Source organism: Bubalus bubalis, chromosome 20 (assembly GCF_019923935.1).
Source record: "Bubalus bubalis isolate 160015118507 breed Murrah chromosome 20, NDDB_SH_1, whole genome shotgun sequence".
Taxonomy (NCBI): Eukaryota; Metazoa; Chordata; class Mammalia; order Artiodactyla; family Bovidae; genus Bubalus; species Bubalus bubalis.
Window position 1 is genome coordinate 5,171,553 of NC_059176.1, and position 21,594 is coordinate 5,193,146.

General features: G+C 60.5%; 2 protein-coding genes across 12 annotated transcripts in view; one reads left to right on the top strand and one right to left on the bottom strand.

The window, feature by feature from the left end:
* BEGAIN (brain enriched guanylate kinase associated) overlaps positions 1–14,206 on the top strand; it is a 47,142-nt gene extending 32,936 nt beyond the window's left edge. For 5 of the 10 annotated variants that reach the window (XM_025271250.3, XM_025271252.3, XM_006079097.4 and 2 more), the window contains exons 3-7: positions 5,013–5,174; positions 8,188–8,254; positions 8,708–8,815; positions 11,123–11,206; positions 12,062–14,206. In XM_025271250.3, coding sequence (XP_025127035.1) covers positions 5,013–5,174; positions 8,188–8,254; positions 8,708–8,815; positions 11,123–11,206; positions 12,062–13,438 — 1,798 coding nt within the window. In that variant the 3' untranslated portion in view covers positions 13,439–14,206. Of the gene's footprint in view, positions 1–1,146; positions 5,175–8,187; positions 8,255–8,707; positions 8,816–11,122; positions 11,207–12,061 lie in introns of all 10 variants that reach the window. The other 5 variants (XM_025271249.3, XM_006079094.4, XM_006079093.4 and 2 more) reach the window with 2 other exon arrangements.
* Positions 14,207–20,085: 5,879 nt separating this feature from the next.
* WDR25 (WD repeat domain 25) overlaps positions 20,086–21,594 on the bottom strand; it is a 117,446-nt gene continuing 115,937 nt past the window's right edge. For both annotated transcript variants that reach the window (XM_044933016.2, XM_044933017.2), the window contains exons 6-7: positions 21,051–21,191; positions 20,086–20,556 (exon numbers count right to left, since the gene is read on the bottom strand). In XM_044933016.2, the coding sequence (XP_044788951.1) occupies positions 20,335–20,556; positions 21,051–21,191 (363 nt within the window). In that variant the 3' untranslated portion in view covers positions 20,086–20,334. The remainder of the gene's footprint in view (positions 20,557–21,050; positions 21,192–21,594) is intronic.

Below are 21,594 nucleotides of genomic sequence, written 5' to 3' on the forward strand. Positions count from 1 at the left end.
CTGGAGAGCCTGTCCACCCCCAGTCCGGCCTGCAGAAAACCAGGGCCAAGGGCAGCCCGTTTCACAGAGGGTCACAGAAGTGGAGATCAGAGCCCAGAGCTTCCACGGCACCCCCACCCACCCCTTGTCAGATCAACACTGGAAATCTTTCTGAGGAGGAGCAGCCAAATGTGGTCCTTCGTAAACTTTTTAAAAAGTTTTCATCCTCGCTGTAGGAAATACAATAAATCCAGCAGAGTGTAAAGGGAAACGGCGCACCCGCCCCGAACCCCACCACCTGGCCCAAGCGACACCGGCCTTCTCCCCTTCCCTCACCTCGAGTGGCCGTCTGTGTGAGGTCATTTTGTCAACGGGATTCTGCGGCTCTTTCACACACACGCTTGCCCACGTCTACCAGCCTTGTTTGGACGCCCGACGTCCGGGGCAGCATCTTCCCATCAGAGTTCCGCTTTGGCTCGGGGGGCCGGCACGGCCTCCCTGGAGAGACCGTGGCAAGGGCATGACCCGGCGGACTCGGGCCCAAGGCATCCCCTTGCCCCCCAGCAGGGCGGTGCCACGGGGCTGGGCTGGGTCTTCCTCCACCCTGCATCCCGCCCACCCACCTGGCCTGGACAGGCCACGGGCAGGGTTGGTGAGAAGGGGTCCCAGGAGGGCCCTGTCTTGAACCGCTAACATCCACTGGGTCCCCCACTGCCTCCAGAATACTCCACTGATGTGCACACAGATCCGCCGATCACCACCTCCCAGCAGGGTCAGGGGGTCACCCTCCCGCCATCCTCCTCGCTTCTCAGGGTCTCTGACCAATGGATCCCACTAGGAAGAAGCAACAGCTGGACAGGAATCTGGAGCTGGGTGGAGCCTGCCCCCTGGGACTCCCCTCTGAGGCTGCAATGGGGGTGCAGGCCTGGGGGTGGGGACCCTGCTGCTGGTGGACACGGGGCCAGCAATGCATCCAGGCAAACAGGGCTGGCAGGTGCCTACACCCTGGCACACGCACAAGCACCCCGCTGCTGTGTTGGTGACAGCAAAGGAGCTCTCCTGCTGGCGGGGGGACGACCCCCCACATCTCTGTGACTGCGTGCCCCTGGCGGGCCGGCGTGCCCCCCCAGTCCCGGTTCTGAGCAGCTCTGTCCTCTTCGCCCACAGGCTGCGCAGCGCCTGGGTGCCCTCGTGCCTCGGGCAGTCCCGCAACCTGCAGGGTCGACGGGCCAGGTCCTCGCCCTCGCTCTGGGACAGGTAATACACCTGTTGTCTCCCCACTTCCTCAGCCTCTGTCCCCAAACATCCATCCGGCGTCGGCATCAGCTCCCCCCAACACCGAGAAGAGGCCCAGCGCCCTCAGCCCTGCTTCCCAGCCATCCTGTCTCAGAAGCCAGGCCCTGGTGCCCCCCAAGCCCAGCCCAGGGCTCGGTCCTTGGGCTCGGGCCTCTGCTGAGGCCAGAGGGGCCCCTGGTGGGAGGCTGGCAGGGTCCCTCCAGGCCCCACTCTGTGCCAAGCAGCTCATCTTTCTCTCCTGTGAGCTGGGAAAGCCTTCCAGGGACTTCTCACGGGCAAGAAGGGCACCATGAAACACCCACACACCCACACACACTAGATCGCAGTTCCAGTAGGGCTTCCCGAGCCCCCCACCAGTTGGGAGGGTGCCCCTGATTTGAGGGTGGCCACAAGGGGTTTCCACACCCACCCTGTGCACCTGTTACCGGGCTGTTTCTAGACTCCAGGGCTCCCTGAGCCACCTCCACACCCGGGAGAGGCAGAGGCCACAGTGCCTGCCCCCAGCATCATCTCCCGGTGGTTCTGATCACAGGGGTGCAGGGACCACAGGGACAGCCCTGCTCCCTGAGAGTGGGCGCTCCCGGGTGTGAGTGCACACGTCCCCATTTTACAGACGCAGAGACTGAGACTGAGGTCAGGCAGGTCTCGGGTAAATGCCCCAGGATGGTGGTACCACCCAGGTGACCGAAGACCCCAGGAGTGCCCAGCCCAGGGCCCTCCCTGGACCAGGAAGGGCGGGGACGTGTCCAAAGCTCTTGAGTAGTGGATTGGCAGGACTTTGGTGACGGGCTATGGAGGGTGACCACAAGCAAGAGGGGTCACCACGGCCTCTCGGGGTCTGACTGGAGACTGATGGGCAGCACAGGAGGCAGAGAGGGGTCAGCATCGGGCGTGCTGGGTGAGGGGTGCATGTGGGCCTCTGGGAGGAGTGGCTGGTGGGCGGCTGGATTTGGGGTGAGCGTGGAACCCTAGAGAGAGGTGGGGCCTCCAGATGGAGGCCTGGGAGGGGTTCGTGTGGGGCTGGACACAGAGGACGTGTGGCCCGAGGTGTGCGGGGAGGGGTGAGGGACAAACCAGGGCCCTGGGGTCAGCCGTCAGCCTGGGCAGTGGAGCTGGAGAAAGGTGGCGGGCAGCGAGGTGGGCGCAGCTGAGGGGCCAGGGAGGCATGTTCAGGCCCGGGGCCCGGGCACCTGCACCAGGAGGGGGTAGGGGCCAGGGGCTGGGGGTGCTGCCCACCCAGGGCTGGATGGGCTCAGGAGTGGGTGGGTGTGAGGGGCTCAGGGAGGGTGGGAGCAGCGTTTGAGGGCTGGTGGGGACACAGCCGCCCGGCACATCTGCAAGAGCATCCGGCGGCCACGGGTGAATGGAGGTGGAGGTGGGCTGCTCAACGGAGCCAGCTGCCTTGTGAACAGAGGGTCACACTGCCCCGGGGCAGGTCCTGGCTCTGCTTGGAGCCCACCCCACCACTCCATCAGGGCTTCTTCCTCCACTCGCCTTCTTGGGGAGCCTGTCCCCTTGCTCACTGTCTCCCCTCGAGATGATACGCTCTGAGGGCCCAGGGCCATGTTTGCCATTGCTGTGAGGTGCAGGGTAAATGGGGGGCACAGGGCAGGTGAGGAGGGAAGGGGGCAGGGTGGACGTGCCATAGTGGGGATAAGGCGGGGTAACAGGAATGAACAGTCCTGGGATGGCAGGGCCCCAGCTGTGGCTGCGGGCGGGTGGCCAGGGTCGGGGAGGTAAGGGTGCCGGCTCTGAGAGGTGGAGGGTGGGTGCTCTCACCTCTTTCCGGGGGGCGTAGACCCCCTGTGACCGAGGGCTGTGGGTGTACCTACAACCCTGCAGGCTGGCTGATTGCAGGGGCTGCTGCCCTGACCCCATACGCAGAAGGAACCCTTGGGGTGGATGTAGGAGAGCCCTCAGGAGGTCTGGCAGCCCACTGGAGAGACAGGCTTGGGCCAAGGGGGAGCCTGGGATCAATAGCTGCAGGAAGCTTGCAGTGAAATCAGTCAGGTGTGCTGCCTGGAGGAGGCGGCGGGGCCTGTGTGGGCAGCCCTGGGCACTCTGCCACTGGGCTCCCTGCTTGCTTGTCACTTGGCATCTTCCTTGGGGATCAACTCTTGGGAGGACCCGCCCCGCCCTTCTCTGAGGTTCTCAAAACATAGGCAACTCTTTATTTTTACTTATTTTGAAAAAATGTAGACCTGGGCAGGGGTCCAGGAATGCTTAAGGGAGGTTTGCTGGGTCACACGAGTGGTGTGTGTGATCAGGCTGGAAGCTGATGATCACTCTTCCCCAGGCGCTGGAGAAAGCCTCCTGCCCACCTGCAGGAAAACCCACCAGAAGTTACCATCCAAGGGGCCTTGGCTCCAGATGGTCCACTAAGGGGGGCTGTGCTTCTTCCAGCAAACGATGGGCATTTGGGCCCCTCCTCCACCTGGGCACCCCTCTGGAACCAGGGCTTTGTGTGTCAGGGCAAGAGGGGACAGGCACGAGTGCATCGCGGGGGGTGGGACTGGCAGCCAGGGCCAGGTGGCAGCGGGCCCCGCCTACCCCGTGACGCCATGGAGCTCTGGGCTTTGCTGTGACTGTAGCACAGGGGCTGACGGGGCACAGGTCAGGGGGTGACCGAGCAAAGCGCACGCCCGGGGCACCGAACGGCAGCTTGAATCTTAGCCGCACTCGTGGCTAACAGCCAGCAGAACTCCCCTGGTGCCCCCACCCACACCGTGCAGCTGTCCCTTCCCTACAGAAACGAGCCCTCCCAACTGCTGAAGGTGAGTCTGCCCCCCGCGGCCCCCCTCTGCGCGCTCAGCCAGCCCAGGGAAGGGTGCTTCAGAGGGTCAGCACATGGTCAGCCGTGGTTAGGTGCTTTCTAGGAGCCGGGTGGCAGCTGACAGGTGGGTGTGGCCAGTAACACCTGCCCCTCCTGCCTCATGCCCCAGGATAGCTCATGTGAATGGGTGGCATGGGGCTCAGGGGGGAGCCGCCCCCTGCTTTTCCCTGAGCAAGGGGACTCAGTGGCCGGGGTCCCAGAGGAGCCCTCAGTCTGTGGGGGAAAGTAGAGCCTATGAGCCAGGCTTGCCTCTGGAAGGCTTCCTGGAGGAAGGGAGACATGAGCAGGCCCGGGATTTTCTGAGTTTCTGGCGCTCCGTGCAGCTAGCTGGCCACTGTGGTGGACGCTGCCTGGGCACGGGGCCTCACACGGGACCCCTCTCCTGGGCCCAGAGGGCACACAGCCCGCTTGAGGAAGAGAGGCCTGCTCTAGGATGTAGCACTACTAACTCTGGGCCTCACCGGTCCGGGCCCCTGCTGTAGAGAAGCAAGACGGGGCCCTGTAAGCCGTGCCGGCTGGAGTTCGGCTCCCAGACCGAGGCGGGGTGCTGCTGCTGGGCGATCTTTAAACCAGGTCCTTTCAGCCGCCCCCAAACACTCGCCCCAGTGCCAGACTGGCTCAGTGTCAGGGACCGTGACCCCCCCAGGGAGGGGCTGGGGAGGTGTGCGCGCTTGTGTGTGTGTGTGTGTGTGCACGCCTGTGGGGTTTGGTGTGTGTGTGCGCGCTCGCGTATGGTGTGTGTGTGCCTGTGGGGTGTGGTGTGTTTGTGCCAGCGCGCGTGCAGTGTTTGTGTGCGGTGCGTGTGCGCGTACACTGGTGCGGCCGGGCGCGCCCGGGGCGCACCCACACGCGCCTCGAGCTCAGTGCCCGCGGCCTGGCCCGCCGCCGCCGCCTGTCGTTGCAGCTCGCTGCAGGAGCAGAAGGGCGAGCTGCGCAAGCGGCTGTCCTACACCACGCACCGGCTGGAGAAGCTGGAGAACGAGTTCGACTCCACCCGCCACTTCTTGGAGATCGAACTGCGCCGTGCGCAGGAGGAGCTGGAGAAAGTCACTGAGAAGCTGCGCAGGTGAGGGGGCGGGGCCTTGGCGGGGCGTGGTCTCGACTGGGCGGAGCCCTGGAGGGGCGTGGCCTCTACGGGGAGGAGCTCTGGGGCGGGGCCGGGAGGGCGGGGTAACCCCATTTGCACGTAAGGTCCGCGCAAGTGGCTCTTCGAGTCGCACCTTGTACCACGAGCTGCCAAACCAGGATCTGAACGTGGGTCTGGCCGCTGCGAGGTACAGGCGCTTCCCTGATACCTCTTGGTCCCCTGCTCATTCTTTCTGTCCTCTTTACGTGGTGGGGTGGCATGGTGACACAGGAGCAGCCATCTCCAGACCCAGACTGGCCCACCAGGGCCCCAGCCACTGTCGCCTGGGTCTCTGATAGGAAAACGGTGTCTAGCCCCGGACATGAACCAGCATTTATTTAGAGACCGTTTCCTTCAGCGGCCTGGCGTGTGGGACCCTGAGGGATGACTCCCTTAAAAACAAAACTTCTGAAAACACCGTTTTGCACAGGCGCTAATGGTAAAGAACCCACCTGCCAATGCAGGAGACGTAAGAGATGCGGGTATGATCCCTGGGTCGGGAAGATTCCTGGAGAAGGGAATGGCAACCCACTGCAGTATTCTTGCCTGGAGAACCTCATAGACAGAGGAGCCTGGTGGGCTGCAGTCCAAATGGCCACACAGAGTCAGACACAACTGAAGTGACTTAGCACACAACACACACATTTAATATGGATATTTTTCTTTTTTCTTTTTTTTTGTTTTTTTTTTTATTTTATTTTTAAACTTTACAATATTGTATTAGTTTTGCCAAATATCGAAATGAATCCGCCACAGGTATACCTGTGTTCCCCATCCTGAGCCCTCTTCCCTCCTCCCTCCCCATACCCTCCCTTTGGGTCGTCCCAGTGCACCAGCCCCAAGCATCCAGTATCGTGCATTGAACCTGGACTGGCGACTCATTTCATACATGATATTATACATGTTTCAATGCCATTCTCCCAAATCTCCCCACCCTCTCCCTCTCCCACAGAGTCCATAAGACTGATCTATACATCAGTGTCTCTTTTGCTGTCTCGTACACAGGGTTATTGTTACCATCTTTCTACATTCCATATATATGGGTTAGTATACTGTATCGGTGTTTTTCTTTCTGGCTTACTTCACTCTGTATAATAGGCTCCAGTTTCATCCACCTCATTAGAACTGATTCAAATGTAGTCTTTTTAATGGCTGAGTAATACTCCATTGTGTATATGTACCACAGCTTTCTTATCCATTCATCTGCTGATGGACATCTAGGTTGCTTCCATGTCCTGGCTATTATAAACAGTGCTGCGATGAACATTGGGGTACACGTGTCTCTTTCCCTTCTGGTTTCCTCAGTGTGTATGCCCAGCAGTGGGATTGCTGGATCATAAGGCAGTTCTATTTCCAGTTTTTTAAGGAATCTCCACACTGTTTTCCATAGTGGCTGTACTAGTTTGCATTCCCACCAACAGTGTAAGAGGGTTCCCTTTTCTCCACACCCTCTCCAGCATTTATTGCTTGTAGACTTTTGGATCGCAGCCATTCTGACTGGTGTGAAATGGTACCTCATAGTGGTTTTGATTTGCATTTCTCTGATAATGAGTGATGTTGAGCATCTTTTCATGTGTTTGTTAGCCATCTGTATGTCTTCTTTGGAAAAATGTCTATTTAGCTCTTTGGCCCATTTTTTGATTGGGTCATTTATTTTTCTGGAGTTGAGCTGTATGAGTTGCTTGTATATTTTTGAGATTAGTTGTTTGTCAGTTGCTTCATTTGCTATTATTTTCTCCCATTCTGAAGGCTGCCTTTTCACCTTGCTAATAGTTTCCTTTGTTGTGCAGAAGCTTTTAAGTTTAATTAGGTCCCATTTGTTTATTTTTGCTTTTATTGGATATTTTTCTTAAAAAATATTATGCACTTTACAGCCTTCCTTTAGAAAAAATGTTTTTTTAAAAAAAACACTCAAACTTTGCCATTGGCTTCAGTTCAGTTCAGTCACTCAGTTGTGTCTGACTGTGACCCCATGGACTGCAACACGCCAGGCCTCCCTATCTATCCACCACCAACTCCTGGAGTTTACTCAAACTCATGTCCATTGAGTCAGTGATGCCATCCAACCATCTTGTCCTCTGTCATCCCCTTCTCCTCCCGCCTTCAATCTTTCCCAGCATCAGGGTCTTTTCCAGTGAGTCAGTTCTTCACATCAGGTGGCCAAAGTATTGGAGTTTCAGCTTGCTGTTGGCTTGGTTTGTTTTAAATATTTATCAAGGATTGTGTGCTCCATCATGTCCAACTCTTTGTGACCCTATAGACTGTAGCCCGCCAGGCTCCTCTGTCCATGGGATTTTCCAGGCAAGAATACTGGAGTGGGTTGCCATTTCCTTCTCCAGGTGGTCTTCCCGACCCAGGGACCTAACCCATGATTCTATAGAACACTGAATTTGCAAGGGGGCTCTTTGTCCCTAACTACTTAAGCACTTCTAGCCTCAGTTTCTCTGTTGGCAAGACACGGGCACTAACACTACACACAGGCTGTCGAGAGGGTGGGCACTGCCCCTTCCACCATCACACCTCAGGGCGGCCATCGATTCCCACCCCACACTTGCCTCCCCATCTCAGCCTCTTCTAGGGAAACCGTATCCTACTCACCCTGTGTCTCCAGCAGTCACCCCAGGGCTCACTGCATAGTCTTAAGCCTGTTCCCTGCTAACCTGCTGGTGAACTGGGAACCCCTTAGGCAGAGTTGTAAGGACTGTGTGTAAAATGTGAATTAACTGGCTCTGAGTGAGTTCCCGAGACTCTCTTCTGAATAAGAAACTTTCCTTTCTCATCAGTAAGGGTCCTGGGCCCTGGCAACCTGTTAGTTTAAATGAGATATTTTCTAGCACAGGAACAATTAGACCAGAGAGGGGGCCTAGGTTCAGCCATCAGCGGGCCGTACGGCTGCAGGGGCCATGGGAGGGTCAGGCCTGGCACGGCAGTGACCTCACGGCCTCCACTCCAGGATTCAGAGCAACTACATGGCACTGCAGAGGATCAACCAGGAGCTGGAGGACAAGCTATTCCGCATGGTGAGGCCACGACCCCCTGCCCCACCCCAGCATGCCCAGCCCGGGGCCCCCAGCTCTGGAACCCTGGTGAGGACTGAGGGCCAGGCCGCCATACCCTTGCCCATGGAGCTGGGCCAAAGGCCTCATTTCCACCCTGCCCTCTCCCTGAGGGGCTGGGCCGGTCCCCTCCATTTCCACCCCGAATGAGAGGGTGCTGTCAAGCCCTCAGCTATCACTGTCCCCGCAGTACTGATGAGAAACAGAGGCTCAGGGAGTCAGTGACTTGCCCAGGGCTGTTCGGCTCCTCACTGGCAGAGCGGGATGGGAACCTGGGTTGCTCTGTGCTCTGACCCTTGCGTTCCCTGGACTCCAAACTCCTCCTCGCTTTCTGGGGAAGCCAGGAGGAACAACGGGGCTTGAGTCCCAGGCCTTGGCTGACTGCTGACCACACCCCTGCCTGTCCCCCAACCCCAGGGCCAGCACTATGAGGAAGAAAAACGAGCTCTCAGCCATGAGATTGTCGCCCTCAACAGCCACCTGCTGGAGGCCAAGGTGACCATTGACAAGCTCTCGGAGGACAACGTGAGTGTCTGGCCAATCTGAGCCAGCGCGGCAGCCCTGAGGGGCTGGCACAGGGCTGGGTGGAGAGACGGGGGGTGGGGGCAGGACCTCAACAAGCACGTGGGCAGTCAGGGAACGACAAGGGCTGCCTCTCAGACCACGTCAGTGAGACCCTCCGCTGGAAGGAGACAGGACTCAAGGTGGGGAACACGAGGCCCCCTTGGCCCAGTCAAAGCAGGGTTTCCCGACCCCAAGGTTGGGGTGGGGCCACTCAGGACTTCTGCCTTTGGCCACCCCCACGGGGCATCAGAGCCCTGGGGCTGCCCATGGGTCCTGATTTCCTGGGTCCCATGAGAAGGGCGGCGCCCCCCTCCACAGACCTCTGACTGCTGAGCACACACTCGCTGATTAGCACCTGCTCCTCGAGGCTCTGAGAACAGGGTGTGAAGAGCACAGGCAAGCCAGGGGCCTGTGCACGTGGAATTCACATCTGAGCGGGGAAGGCGGACAGAACCCAGGATAAATAGGTAAACTGTGTAGCGAGTTAGAAGTGCTAAATGCTGCAGAAAAAATAAGGCAGCAAGGGGGCTGGGAGCCGCCAGTTGCAGGGTCAGGGAACTTCAGTCCGGTGCTTCTAGAAGGGGCTGCAGGAGCCAAGACCTGAAGACGAGCAGGGAGCTGATGGCGGGGGAGGGCTCCCATTTCAGGCAGAAAGCCACAGCAGCAGATGGGGGCTCTGAGTAACTCGAAGACCAGCAAAGAGACCGGAGGGGGCTCTGGTGGGGAGGAGGGCCCGAGGGTCTGAGGTCAGGATAACAGGAGGTGGCGTTTAGGCACCAGTAGGAATCTGGGTTTTATTCTGCGTGAAATGGGAGCCACTGAAGGTTCCTGAACAGGGGGAAGCCTGGCTGGACTCCCTCTTACAGGCTCCGCAGCTGCTCTGCTGAGGACAGACCGTGGGGGTTGAAGCTCTAAGTGGATGCGCGAGTAAGAAGCAGTCTGGGAGAAAGAGGACGAGTCTGCCGGGATGGCAGCCGGGGAGGCGGGGAGGGGGCTTCAGTTCCGGTTATGTACTGCAGATGGAAGCAAATCGATTGGCCGAGTAGGGATGTGGGGTCTCAGAGGATGACATGGGTCCAGTCTGACTGCAGAAGTTGAAATCTGCAGGACGGGAGCCACCTGCTGTGCTCTGGGCTGGGGTCTGGGGTTGGGGTGGGGGGGTAGGGGGAGGATGTAGCAGGAGGGTGCGGCAGGCGCCCTGGCCAGCCAGGTGGAGGTGCCATCAGTAGGAGATGGCAGAAGAGTGCATGCAAAGGAGAGGGGAGGTTCTGATGGGGCAGCACTCTGGTGTCTGTTCACAACTGAGTGGCAGGTCTAGGCTGGCCAGACAGTGCCCGCAGCCCTCTGGTGCCAGCGGTGGCTGGTCTGGGCCTCACATGGGGCTCAGTTCTCAGCTCTTGGCCAACTGTGCCCTTCCAAGGAAGCATTGAAGGAGTGGGGGACCTGGGTTCCCTCCACCGTGCCAGCCAAGTGGGGGACACCAGAGTCTCTAGGACCAGGGTAGCGGGGACTGGCAGGGGTGCCCATGGCTTCAGCAGTGCCCCCGAGCTGCAGGACACCTGGTTCTGGTTGAACTGAGACTGTGGGTGGATCTCAGGGCCAGGGCAACCCCATCAGAGCCCTGGCTGCAGAGGGTCCCCAAGCGGGGGCAGGAACCAAGGTCCAGCCGCAGGCACGTGCAACAGAGGTTTCCCAAAGGTAGAACCACGTACCCTGGACTCCTCCTGTGTGCATCTGTTTTCAGCTCAGGAGGCTGAGCCCGTCCCTGTCTGAACCTGGGGTCACACAGGCCCTCCGCCCCCACTCGCCCTGACCCTTGCCTGGCCCTGCAAGCCCCCTCCATTGCCAGGCCTCACCCTGAGACCTTGGTTGGGGAGGTGGCAGGTCCACTCCTAATCGCTGGCTACTGCCAGCACTGTCCACAGAGTTCCCTTAGGAGGGACTCAGAAGCCGAGGGCGGGGAGATGGCTTGGTGTCCATGCCTGGGGGCCTCTGGGACTTTAGGGACCAATGGGGGGCCTTCCTCCATGGCCCCTGCTTTGTGGGAGGTTCCCACTCGGGTCAGAGGCAGGACTGCCTGCCAGGGGGCCGTCCACACACCAGGCTCTAGGTCGGGGCCGGTAACCCATCCTACAGGTGAGAGGTGCAGAGAGGGTCGGCGTGCTGCCCACCACACGGCCAGCTCCGTGGCCGGTTACCATGTCGGCAGCGGGGACCTTGGCATGGGCCGAGCCTGCACCCAGTCAAATGGCTTCTCTTGTCCCCTAGGAGCTCTACAGGAAGGACTGCAGTCTTGCGGCGCAGCTGCTGCAGTGCAGCCAGACCTACGGCAGGGGCCGCAAGATGGCTGAGGTAAGGTGAGCCCTGCCCCGGCCAGGCCCACCGCTGCCCGCGGCCACCGCGCTCCTTCCGAGCAGCTCCAAGACCCCGTGCCCCCGGCCCTCTCGATCTTGTCCGAGCCCCTCTGCATATGTGATGGAGGGCCCGCCCTGCACGTACCTCCCCACCAGCCTGGATGGCCTGCCCACTCTGCCTCAGTTTCCTCCAGGGGGCTGCTCCCAGCAGGGTGACCCTGTGTGAGCCTCTCAGAAACCCAGTGGTTTGGTCTGGGCACAGTTTCTGCAGAGATAAGAAAGCTGGCTTCACCCGGGAGCCACTCGGCCAGGGCCACAGGGCGAGCGCCACTTGGACCCGGGGCTCCCGTCCCAGCCAGGCTGTCCCTCCCTGTCTGGGCACGCTTCTCACCCAGGCCTTGTCCGTGCCCTCTCCCGAAGCCTGGGCCACCCCCCAAGACCCTCACAAAACAGATCAAACGGTAGCAGGCCGTCCCCCACCAGGCATCAAGCACTCATGTGGAAACCCCTTGCGTGCCTGGGCCCTCAGTCTCTGTTGCATCTGAGTCTGTCTGGTTTGAGCCAGGCCACAGGACTGGGTGTCCCCTGGAGACCGTGGGGCTGGGTCAGCGAGTCAGCCCCTCAGGGGGAGGCCTGAGTCAGAGCTGGGGGTCCAGCCTCAGGGCTCTGCGGGGGCCCCATCAGAGTGACCCAGGGGGGGGACCGGGGCCATCCTGCGGCTTGCAGGATACAGCTCTGGCTGGTGGGATCAGACAGGCCCCGGGCAGGTCCCCTGTCTGTCAGCCTTGGCTGCCGGTTCTGGGCTGACCGTGACCCCCTCCCTCCTGCTCCTTGCATCGCCCCCCGCCACCAGCTGCCCGCGGAGTTCCAGGAACGCATGAACCTGCACGCGGAGAAGCCAGGCTGCAGCCTGCCCGCCCCGCTCTGCCGCCCGGCCTACGCCGACAGCGTGCCCCCCTGCGTGCTTGCCAAGGTGTTGGAGAAGCCGGACCCCGGCAGCCTGTCCTCCCACCTGTCGGAAGCCTCGGCTCAAGACCTGGGCTTCCCTGAGGGGCTGGAGAAGCCAGGGTCCCGACCCCCCTACAAGGGGGACATCTACTGCAGCGACACGGCCCTCTACTGCCCTGAGGAGCGGCACCGAGACCGGCGGCCCAGCGTGGAGGGGCCCGGGTCCGACGTGGGCTTCCTGCAGGCCCAGAATTCCACCGACAGCACGGCTGAGGAGGAGGAGGAGGAGGAGGAAGATACCGAGGCCGGCGCGGCGGCCTATCCCGCCAGCTACCGCCACGAGGCCTTCGGCGGCTACGCAGCCTCGCTACCCACTTCCAGCTCCTACTCCAGCTTCAGCGCCGCGTCCGAGGAGAAGGAGCACGCCCAGGCCAGCACGCTGACCGCCTCGCAGCAGGCCATCTACCTGAACAGCCGCGACGAGCTCTTCGGCCGCAAGCCGCCCGCGGCCTACGGGAGCAGCCCGCGCTATGCGGCTGCCGCGGCTGCGGTGGCCGCCCCGCTGGAGGCCGCAGTGGCTCCGGGGTTCCCCAGGACTGTGTCGCCGTTCCCCGCCGAGCCCTTCCGCTTCCCGCTCTCCCCGGGCCCCCAGCCTGCCCTGATGCCCCCCAACCTGTGGAACCTGCGGGCCAAGCCTGGGTCCGCACGGCTGGTCGCAGGGGCCGGGCGCGGCCAGTGGCGGCCACTGAGCGTGGACGACATCGGCGCCTATCCCTTTCCGGCCGCGGCCGCGGCCCCTGCCCCCAGCCTCGCCTCGCCCGGCGGCTTCAATGACCGCTACTTTGGGGCCCGAGGCGGCCCCGGTGAGAATGCTGAGGGCCGCGCTAGCCCCCTCTATGCCAGCTACAAGGCCGATAGCTTCTCGGAGGGTGATGACCTCTCCCAGGGCCACCTGGTCGAGCCCCGCTACCTCCGGGCAGCCGGTGACCTGAGCCTTAGCCCTGGCCGCTCGGCTGACCCCCTGCCCAACTACGCGGCCAGTGAGGGGGACCGCGAGCGGCTCGGGGTGCAGCTCCTCGGGGCAAGCGGCAGCCCCGAGCCCGAGCTCAGCCTCCGCAGCTCCAGGGACTCCCTGGAGCCCAGCTCCATGGAGGCCTCCCCGGAGATGCACCCCGGTGCCCGCCTCAGCCCCCAGCCTGCCTTCCCTCGGGCGGGCAGCTCGGGGCTCAGCCGCAAGGACAGCCTCACGAAAGCCCAGCTCTACGGAACCCTGCTCAACTGAGCGCCCCGCGTGTGGGCCCCGCCACGGCCAGTCCCGCACACCGGGTTCCCAGGGGTGCTGCCTCGACTCCCCGACAACCCCACCCTCTCGGCCCTGCACACCAGGACCCCTCTCCACCTAACCCAGTCGAGCCCGAGAGGGGGACCCAAACCCGAGCGTCTTGTCCACCCCGCACCACCACTGTGCAATGTTTCCTGACTCAGCAGCAGCCTTCCCTGACTGAGATGAGTATCCTTCCCCCTTGCCACCCTCTCCACCCCCAGCTTTACCAAGTGCGACTATTCTTATAGAGCAGTGTCTTAACACACTCGGCCTCCAGCTCCCTGGACGGCAGCCCCAGGCGTTTTCAGCGCAAACGCTCCTGGATGTTTTCAGGCGAGGGCAGGTGGGGCCTGCCCCTGGGAAAGGAAGGGAAGGGTGGAGACATCCCCAGTGATAAGGGGACCAGAAGCTGTGTCCACAGAGAGGGGGACTGGAACGGGTGATGGGATGTGAAACGCTTCTAGCTGTTCTTTCCGTGTGGCCGACGACCCCTCCCCAAGCTCTACTGTGGTCCGTAGTCCCGTGTGTCCCGAGTGGGGCCGGTGCTCTTTCCCCCCCCACCCCCGCAGCGTCCCGCTCCCCGGCACCACCTTGCGCTACCTCACACGTAATGAGGCCCTCTGACCCCGGTTTCTGTGACTTGCTTCTGTGTTGTCGTCTGTGATGCATGCCCTGTCTCGGTACTGTATTTTGCGATCATTAAATAAAGACATGGGTGGAAAAGAACTTGCGTTTGGGTGGTTTCTTCTCGCCACTGCCTTTTGCTCTCGGGGCATGTGGCCCTGGGTGTCTCCCCTCCCCGTCCTCCCCTCTATGCACAGCCTCCTGAAACACCCCCCTTCCCTGCCCTGGCGTCTTTTGTCGTTCAGCTTAGAATTCTTCCACTGTCTCAACCTCTGCTGAATGGTGTCATTGCCCTCATATGTTCCTTAGAGACTTTGCTTCTGCCTCAAGATTCCTTAGGATTTCCTTTATTTTGGCTCTGCTGGTGACAAACACTTCTGGCTTTTTTTTTTTTTTTTTTTTTTGTCCGCCCTCTGAAGATGTCTCTACTTTGCCCCATTTCTGAGGGTTTGTCTTACCTGGAAGAATGTCAGCAGGGGTCTCTTGCCCTTGGCTCAGGGGCAAGAGATGTCCGCTGGCTTCCTGCTGGGGTGGGATGTGCTGTCCGCCCCTCTGGGAGCTGTTCCTTTGGTGCTGTCTTTTTTCTCTTCAGCTGCATGAGCTCTTCCCTCTGACTTTGGTTTCCTGCAGTTTCCCTGAGGTGTGTCTGGCTGTGGATTTATCACAGGAAGTCTTGTATCTGTGGACTGGTGTCTTTCATCAGTTCTGGGAAATCCTCAGCTACTTTTTAAAGTAACTCTCTGCCCTTCCCTCCTCCTGGGACTGCCATCGGCACGTCCTACTGAGGTCTGCTTCCATGTCCCTCCCTCGTTATGACCCACATCTTGGGGTCAGCATGCCTGGTCTGCATGCCTTGTAGGTCACCAATCCCCTTCTGCTGCATCCATTCAGCTGCCAATCAGAGCCACAGATTTCGGTTTTAGTTATTAATGGTTTCCATTTCTAGTTCTTTCTATCTGGTTATTTTCAAAACACACCATGCCACTTTCTAACAGTTTCCTATACCCTAGAGATATTTCCACGCTTGTCTTTTGTTTCCTTAAACGGAGCGGGCACAGCTGGTTCACAGCTGGGTCTGACACGTCCGTCAAGTGGGGTCTATGGAGACCTGTTTCTCTTGGCTCCTGCTCACACTGCCTGGTTTCTCTGTGTGCCCAGTTATCCTTGAGCATACTCATTGATGCCCTTGAGAAAGTACCTGTAAAATTTCCACAAGGCCTAGGATGGAGGCCGCTCCTCCAGGGCCTTTATGTCTGCTTCTTCCAAGGGCTGGGCCCTTCCCACTGGGAGGGGACCACCTGGAGCCAGGTGATGCCTGAAGTTGCCCGGCCCACCCAGCTTTGCTTCGCTCCAGGGTGCCTGCCCTTGACCCTGAGGAACACCCCAGGAAGCGGACTGCTGCAGGGAGGGGCCTATCGGGAGGCTCGGGAGTCAGCTCCCCCATCTGGGGCCCAGTTTCCCTGTGGGCAGGTGGGAAAGTAACCCTCACCGACCTGGAGGGGGAGGGAGGGTGGCGATGGGAGGGTGGTGGGGAAAACAGACAACCTCCGTTGCCCAGCAGGCTCTAGCTCAGAGATGCTCCCAGAGGGACCCTGAGGCTCATCAGTCCCACGCAGGCTGTGCAACAGGACAGCGGGGCTGGGAACCCCAAGGGCTTTGCAGCCTGGGCCCCCACATTGTCACCTCAGAGCCTGAGCACCTGTCCCCCAAATGGCCAACAGGCCTCACAAAGCTGTCCTGCCATGGCCTCCAAAGCCAGCCACAGCTGGGCGGGTGGAGGGCCTTCCTTCCTCCACCAGACACCCCTCTTGTTCCACTCCAGTCCTACCTGATTCCCAACGGGACCCCAACGGGGCGCCCACCATCCACCGACCCTTCCATCCATGTTTCTTCTCAACCCACGGGGGACAGTGCAGGGCTGTGTAACCTTGGGCAAGTCCCAGGCCCTCGGGGCCTGTGTCCCCTCTGGAGCCTGTGGACACTGACTCGTGAGGTTCCCAGGGGCGCTTGGGACAGTGGCTGTCCCAGTGCATGAAGAGCCCCAGGCTGAGCTGGAGGCAGGTCTGGAGAGAGGAGACAAGCACAGACTTCCTGGGCCTGTCCCTCTGCCCTCCGAGCATCGGGGCTCATGGCTGCTTCATGGGGGCTGCAGGCGCCAGCCTCACTCAGTGTCACGGCCACACCCAGCAGCACACACAGCCACGCCTGCATCTCAAGATGGACCGCTCTCCTCCCACGCTGGCTTCAGAGCCCTGTTCAGATGTATGGGTGAGGCGAAGGTAAGCGCCCAGCCCCAGGAAGAGGTGGGTGGAGGGGAACAACCCACACTCCTTTTACATTCCAGCTCCGTACTTTCTCATTTTAGCTCTCTTGTTTCAAAATTGCAAATGGTGAACTCCCAGACACCTTGCAGAGGATCAGAATGAGTCTTGAATGCTCTTTGGAAGAAAGCATTTGGAGAAAGAAACAGATGAGGGTGCGAGAGCACCTGCCTTTCTTCCCCGTGAAATAACCTAATGAGGGGGCGGGGCTTGCAGGCGGAGAGTGGAGAAGGCAAGCCCGCAGGGGAGGAGGCTAAGAAAGAGCCACGGTGTTTTCTAGTGACCCTGGATGTCCCTCTCCTGGGGGCGGGTGGGGGGAGGTCAGAGCTTCCACCAGGGTGTCCTCTTTGAGGACAGAAGTTTGGATGGAGTTTGCCCCAAGAGAATGTGAGACGGTAACAACCTACAAAGCCCTTTCCTCTGTGCTTCCTCCCTTGTTCACTCCAGCAGGCCCACTTTAGAGATGAGGAAACTGAGGTTCAGAGAAACAAAGTGCCCACAAAGGCCCCCTGGAAGCAAGGGATGGGTCTGGGACCCACAGGTTGCAGCCAGCCGGGGTGTGGGCTCAGAATAAGGGAGAAGCCGGGCAGCTTGGTGGACACAAAGGTCAGCCCCTGGTAATTGCCAGCGCCCATGCCAAAGCCCACTGAGTGCAGCCTGTGACTGATGTGCGTTAAACACGAGTGGTCATACTAGCACGCCACAGTGGGGAAAGCACTCAGCAAACCACGCGGTGAAAGTCTCACTCGGAAGACGCTCCACATCAAGGAAGGCAGGAAAATGCCCGCTTCGGACTGGGCTAGAAAGCAGACTCCAGGATCTGGGGCTGGATACAAGGCGGTGGGCAGGAGAGGTGGGCGAGAGGCACCTGGGAAGGCCAGGACCGCCGCCCACAACCCCGGACAACTGCCGCCTGCCCTAGCGGCCTGGGTCTGACTTCATTCACACGTTGTCAGTCCATCCGACAAACACTGGCCACGGGCCCATTCAGACCGGACCTGGGGGGGATACCCCCTCGTGAAAGAACTGTGGGGGTCCCGTCACTCTCCCCTCCAGCTGCACAGTGGCAGCTGGGCCTGGTCAAGGACCCCTGGTCTGGGGCGGGTATGTGACGCAAACCAGCCAATCCAAGGCCTTCCCTGAGACTTATCGACTGAGAGCGGGGGAAGGAGCAGCCCCTCACTGGGGGCTGAGGATGGAACCCGACTGCAACCTCTGGCCTGAACGGGCTCAACCCCTGCACCAGTGGCTTGCCTGCCACCGATACGGACGTTAGCACGAACACTGACCTCCCCGCTGCCGGCTCCCGCGCGCCTGCTGCACACACGTCCTGCGTGAACCCCCACGAGCTGGGTACTGAGAGCTCTCCTTTACAGACAGGACACTGCGGCACAGGGCGGCTGGCACTGGTGGTGACGGCATGGCAACAGAAGGTAGGGACGGGCCTTAAACCCACGCTGCCTGATTCCGAAGCCCGTGTCCTGCGGGCAGGCGACACCTGCGGTTATTCCCGGAACACCCCCGTGTGTAGGGCCTGCAACCCTAGGACGGAACACCCCCTGTGTGTAGGGCCTGCAACCTAGGAAACTTACACCGGCCTGTGCACGTGTGCTGGGAGGGGCCAGGGCTCAGGGCACAGCTTACACACGGAGCCTGGACATGGAGGGGGGCGGTGCTGGGGGGGCTGGGGAAAGAGGGGTCGGCAGGGGCGGCGGCAAGGACAATGGGAAGGCTTTGCAGGTCACAGAGCTACCCACCCAGAGCAGAGGCAGCCACTCTGGGGCCTGAGTGGGGAGGCAGGAATGTGCACCGTCTGCCTAGGCTCTAAGTGGACGTGCGCTCAGCCTCCCTTCTGCTGAGGCCAGGACAGCCCCTCGTGGGGACTCCAGTTCTGCCAAAGGGCTGACCTGCAAGAGCTGCAGTGCGGCTATCTTTCTTTTCACCACAGCAGCCCTTCTTGAGCCTAAAAAGAGAAGGTGATTCTTCCCTGAGCTCCTACCACACCCAGCCCAACGGCATATGGGGTCACTGGGGCCCTGCTGCGTCCTGCCCGGGCCTGGGGAGTTCCCTCCCTTCACCCTCCAAGGGTCTCAGCCCCCCACCCACGCACTCTGGCCTCTCCAGCCCAGCTCGGGGACCCAGCATCCACTTGACACCAACAGCAGGCCAGGCTCTGTGCTGACTGTGGGGGGCGGAGGACGAGGGAAAGAAGAGGAGTCGGCCCTTGGGATTATTCCCGCTTCAGGGCCTTTGCATGGCCCTTCCCTCTGCTTGGGATGCCCTGCTTGTGGACCCCAAGCTTCCAAGGGTCCAGAGGCAAAGTAGACACACTGAAATAAATGCTTCCACCAGCCCAGTTGTTGTTGTTCAGTTGCTCAGTTGTGTCCAACTCTTCGCAACCCCATGGACTGCAGCACACCAGGCTTCCCTGCCCTTCACTATCTCCTACAGCTTGCTCAAACTCATGTCCATTGAGTTGGTGATGCCATTCAACCATCTCATCCTCTGTGGTCCCCTTCTCCTCCTGCCCTCAAACTCTCCCAGCATCAGGGTCTTTGAGACAGCTCTTCGCATTAGGTAGCCAAAGGATTGGAGCTTCAGCATCAGTCCTTCCAGTGAATATTCAGGACTGATTTCCTTTAGGATGGACTGGTTGGATCTCCTTGCAGTCTGAAGGACTCTCAAGAGTCTTCTCCAACACCACAGTTCAAAAGCATCAATTCTTCGGCGCTCAGCTTTCTTTATGGTCCAACTCACATCCATTCAAAACCATAGCTTTGACTAGACAGACCTTTGCTGGTAATGTCTCTGCTTTTTAATATGCTGTCTAGGTTTGTCATAGCTTTTCTTCCAAGGAGCAAGCGTCTTTTAATTTCATGGCTGCTCCCAATCTGCCCAATCCCCATCCCCAGATGAGCTCCCAGGGTGCCGACACCCCCCACACACTTGACCTTCCTGGACCCTCACAGCAGGCCTGCAGCCTGGGTCCTGACACCGCTTCACAGAGGGGGCAGCTGCAGCTCTGAGAGGAAATGTGCCTCGCTCTCAGCTACAGCGACAGCAGAGCCAGACCAGGAACCCCGTGCTGGAGAGGCCAGCTGGGCACTGCTTGCCTCTGTGGCCTCCTCCTCAGGTCCTGCGTTTCCTCGCTGACCCCCTGCCAGGACACCCTCCTCACAGGCTCGCAGTCAGCCTCCTCCAGGGAGACTTCCAGGACTGCAGGGATGCGCCTGTCCAGAGACGGGCACCTCTGGCCCCCTTCCTCACCCATCAGGGGACCTTTGGGCTCCTGGGGTAACAGCTCAATCGTGATCCCGAGGGGGCTTAGGGCTCCTCAGCCTGTGGGGATCCTCGAGGGCTCCTTGCTTCTTCAGGTCGCTCTGTCTCCCCAGGCAGATGCACTTCCTCGGGCAGAGGGTGAGGAGGAGTGCAGAGGGCCCTGGGCTCAGGCAAACCTGGGGACCCCACCGGCCATGCTCTGGAGGAGGGAGGAGGCGCCTGGGCCTGAGCAGACCCTGTGAGACGGCAGGCAGGCAGACCTAGGACCCAGAGCCCCACCTCTCCAACCCCCACTTGCCCTTTGTCTCCAAGCTCCAGCAGGCCTGTGAGAAGGGAGGTGAGAGAAGCTGCCAATGCATGTTTTTGCTGAAACAACCTAAGAAATAGCAAAACGCTCACATTTATTGAGCATCACCCGCAACCCGCCAGGTGCTTTTGCTAACGTGTAGTCCTCGGAACCCTGAGACACAAGGTTTTCGCCCCCATTTTACAGATGAGGACACTGAGGCTCAGCAGATGGGGAGGCAGCATCCATCCGAGCCTGGCCCTGAAGCCAACCTCAGGCCCTCCTCATCGCACACGCCCGCCCGCCCATCCGGCCGGCATCAGGAAGCTTCCACACCGTGAGGCTCAGTGCCAGATCTTGACGTCGCCCTCCCAGGAGCAGGTGGCGAGCATGGAGGGCAGCACGGGGTGGAAGGTGGCGCCCACGCAGGCCTGCGTGTGCCCATGCAGTGTGCGGGCACGGCTGGCGGTGCGGAAGCTGTACACCAGGATCCGGCCGTCGGCACTGCCCGTCAGCAGCAGGTCACCATCCGGGGAGCACTCGCAGCCCACCGAGTAGCCTTCCACCTGCAGAGGATGAACAACCAGCTGAGCGACAGCACAGCTCAGTGCACGCAGCCCCATGGCCCTTCCCACGGAGGAGCAGCCGGGGCCTGGAGCCGGCGGCTGAGCTCCTGCCGTGAGCCGGGGGTCCCTGTGCCCAGGCCGGTGTCACCAGGTGGCTCTCGTGGGTCCAGAGAGCACAGCTCTAGCACGGGGACGGGCAGTGGATCCCTAGTGCCTGTGCCCTTGGGGCGGCCCGCAGGGAAAAGAGGCCGATGGAAAGGGGCCCCCAGCCCCAGGTCCATGTGAGCCAACAAATCAAGGAGACCGGCCCTGTCTGGCAGTTGGGGCCCAGGGCTTTGAGTGGACATCAGGCCACATGGTATGGGGTCACCCAGGAAACAGAAATCACAGGTTGCCTGGACGGAGGGTCCGTGCTCTTGGGGACTGCAAGTCCCTTGCCAGCGTGGGCGTGGGACAACTTTCCATCCCCAGGGGGACAGGACGAGACGGGGTACCTTGTGCCCTTCGTAGCGCCGCCTTCTGCTCATCCGGTAGGGCCACACAGCGGAGAACAGGGCCAGGTAGTTGCCGTTGGTCTGCGCCAGGAACACAGGCTCCCGCGGGTGCAGGGTGAGGCTGGGGCAGGTGTACCTCTCCTGAGAGACAGCAGGGCTCAGAGAGGGTGGGGAGGGCTCCCCAGTGGGCTCCTGCCTCTGATGGGCCCACCACCCACCCTCTGCTCCCGGGGCCTCGAGCCCCCCACCCAGACCTCAGCTCAGGGGGCTGCAAGCTTCCTGTTGCTGCTGTAACAAGATGCCTCCAATTTTGCGGTTAAAAGCAGCACACATTTATTATCTTACGCTTCTGGAAGTTGGAAGTCTGACACGGTCTCCCTGGGCTAAAATCAAGATGCCAGCAGGGCTCTGCTCCTTCTGGGGTCTCTGGGGGGTATCTGTTCCCTTGTCTTTTCCAGCTTCTAGGGGTCCCTACGCTCCTTGCCTCTTGGCCCTTGGGGTGGACTGAAAAATGTCTCCCCAAAGACTTCCTTGTCCGAATTAC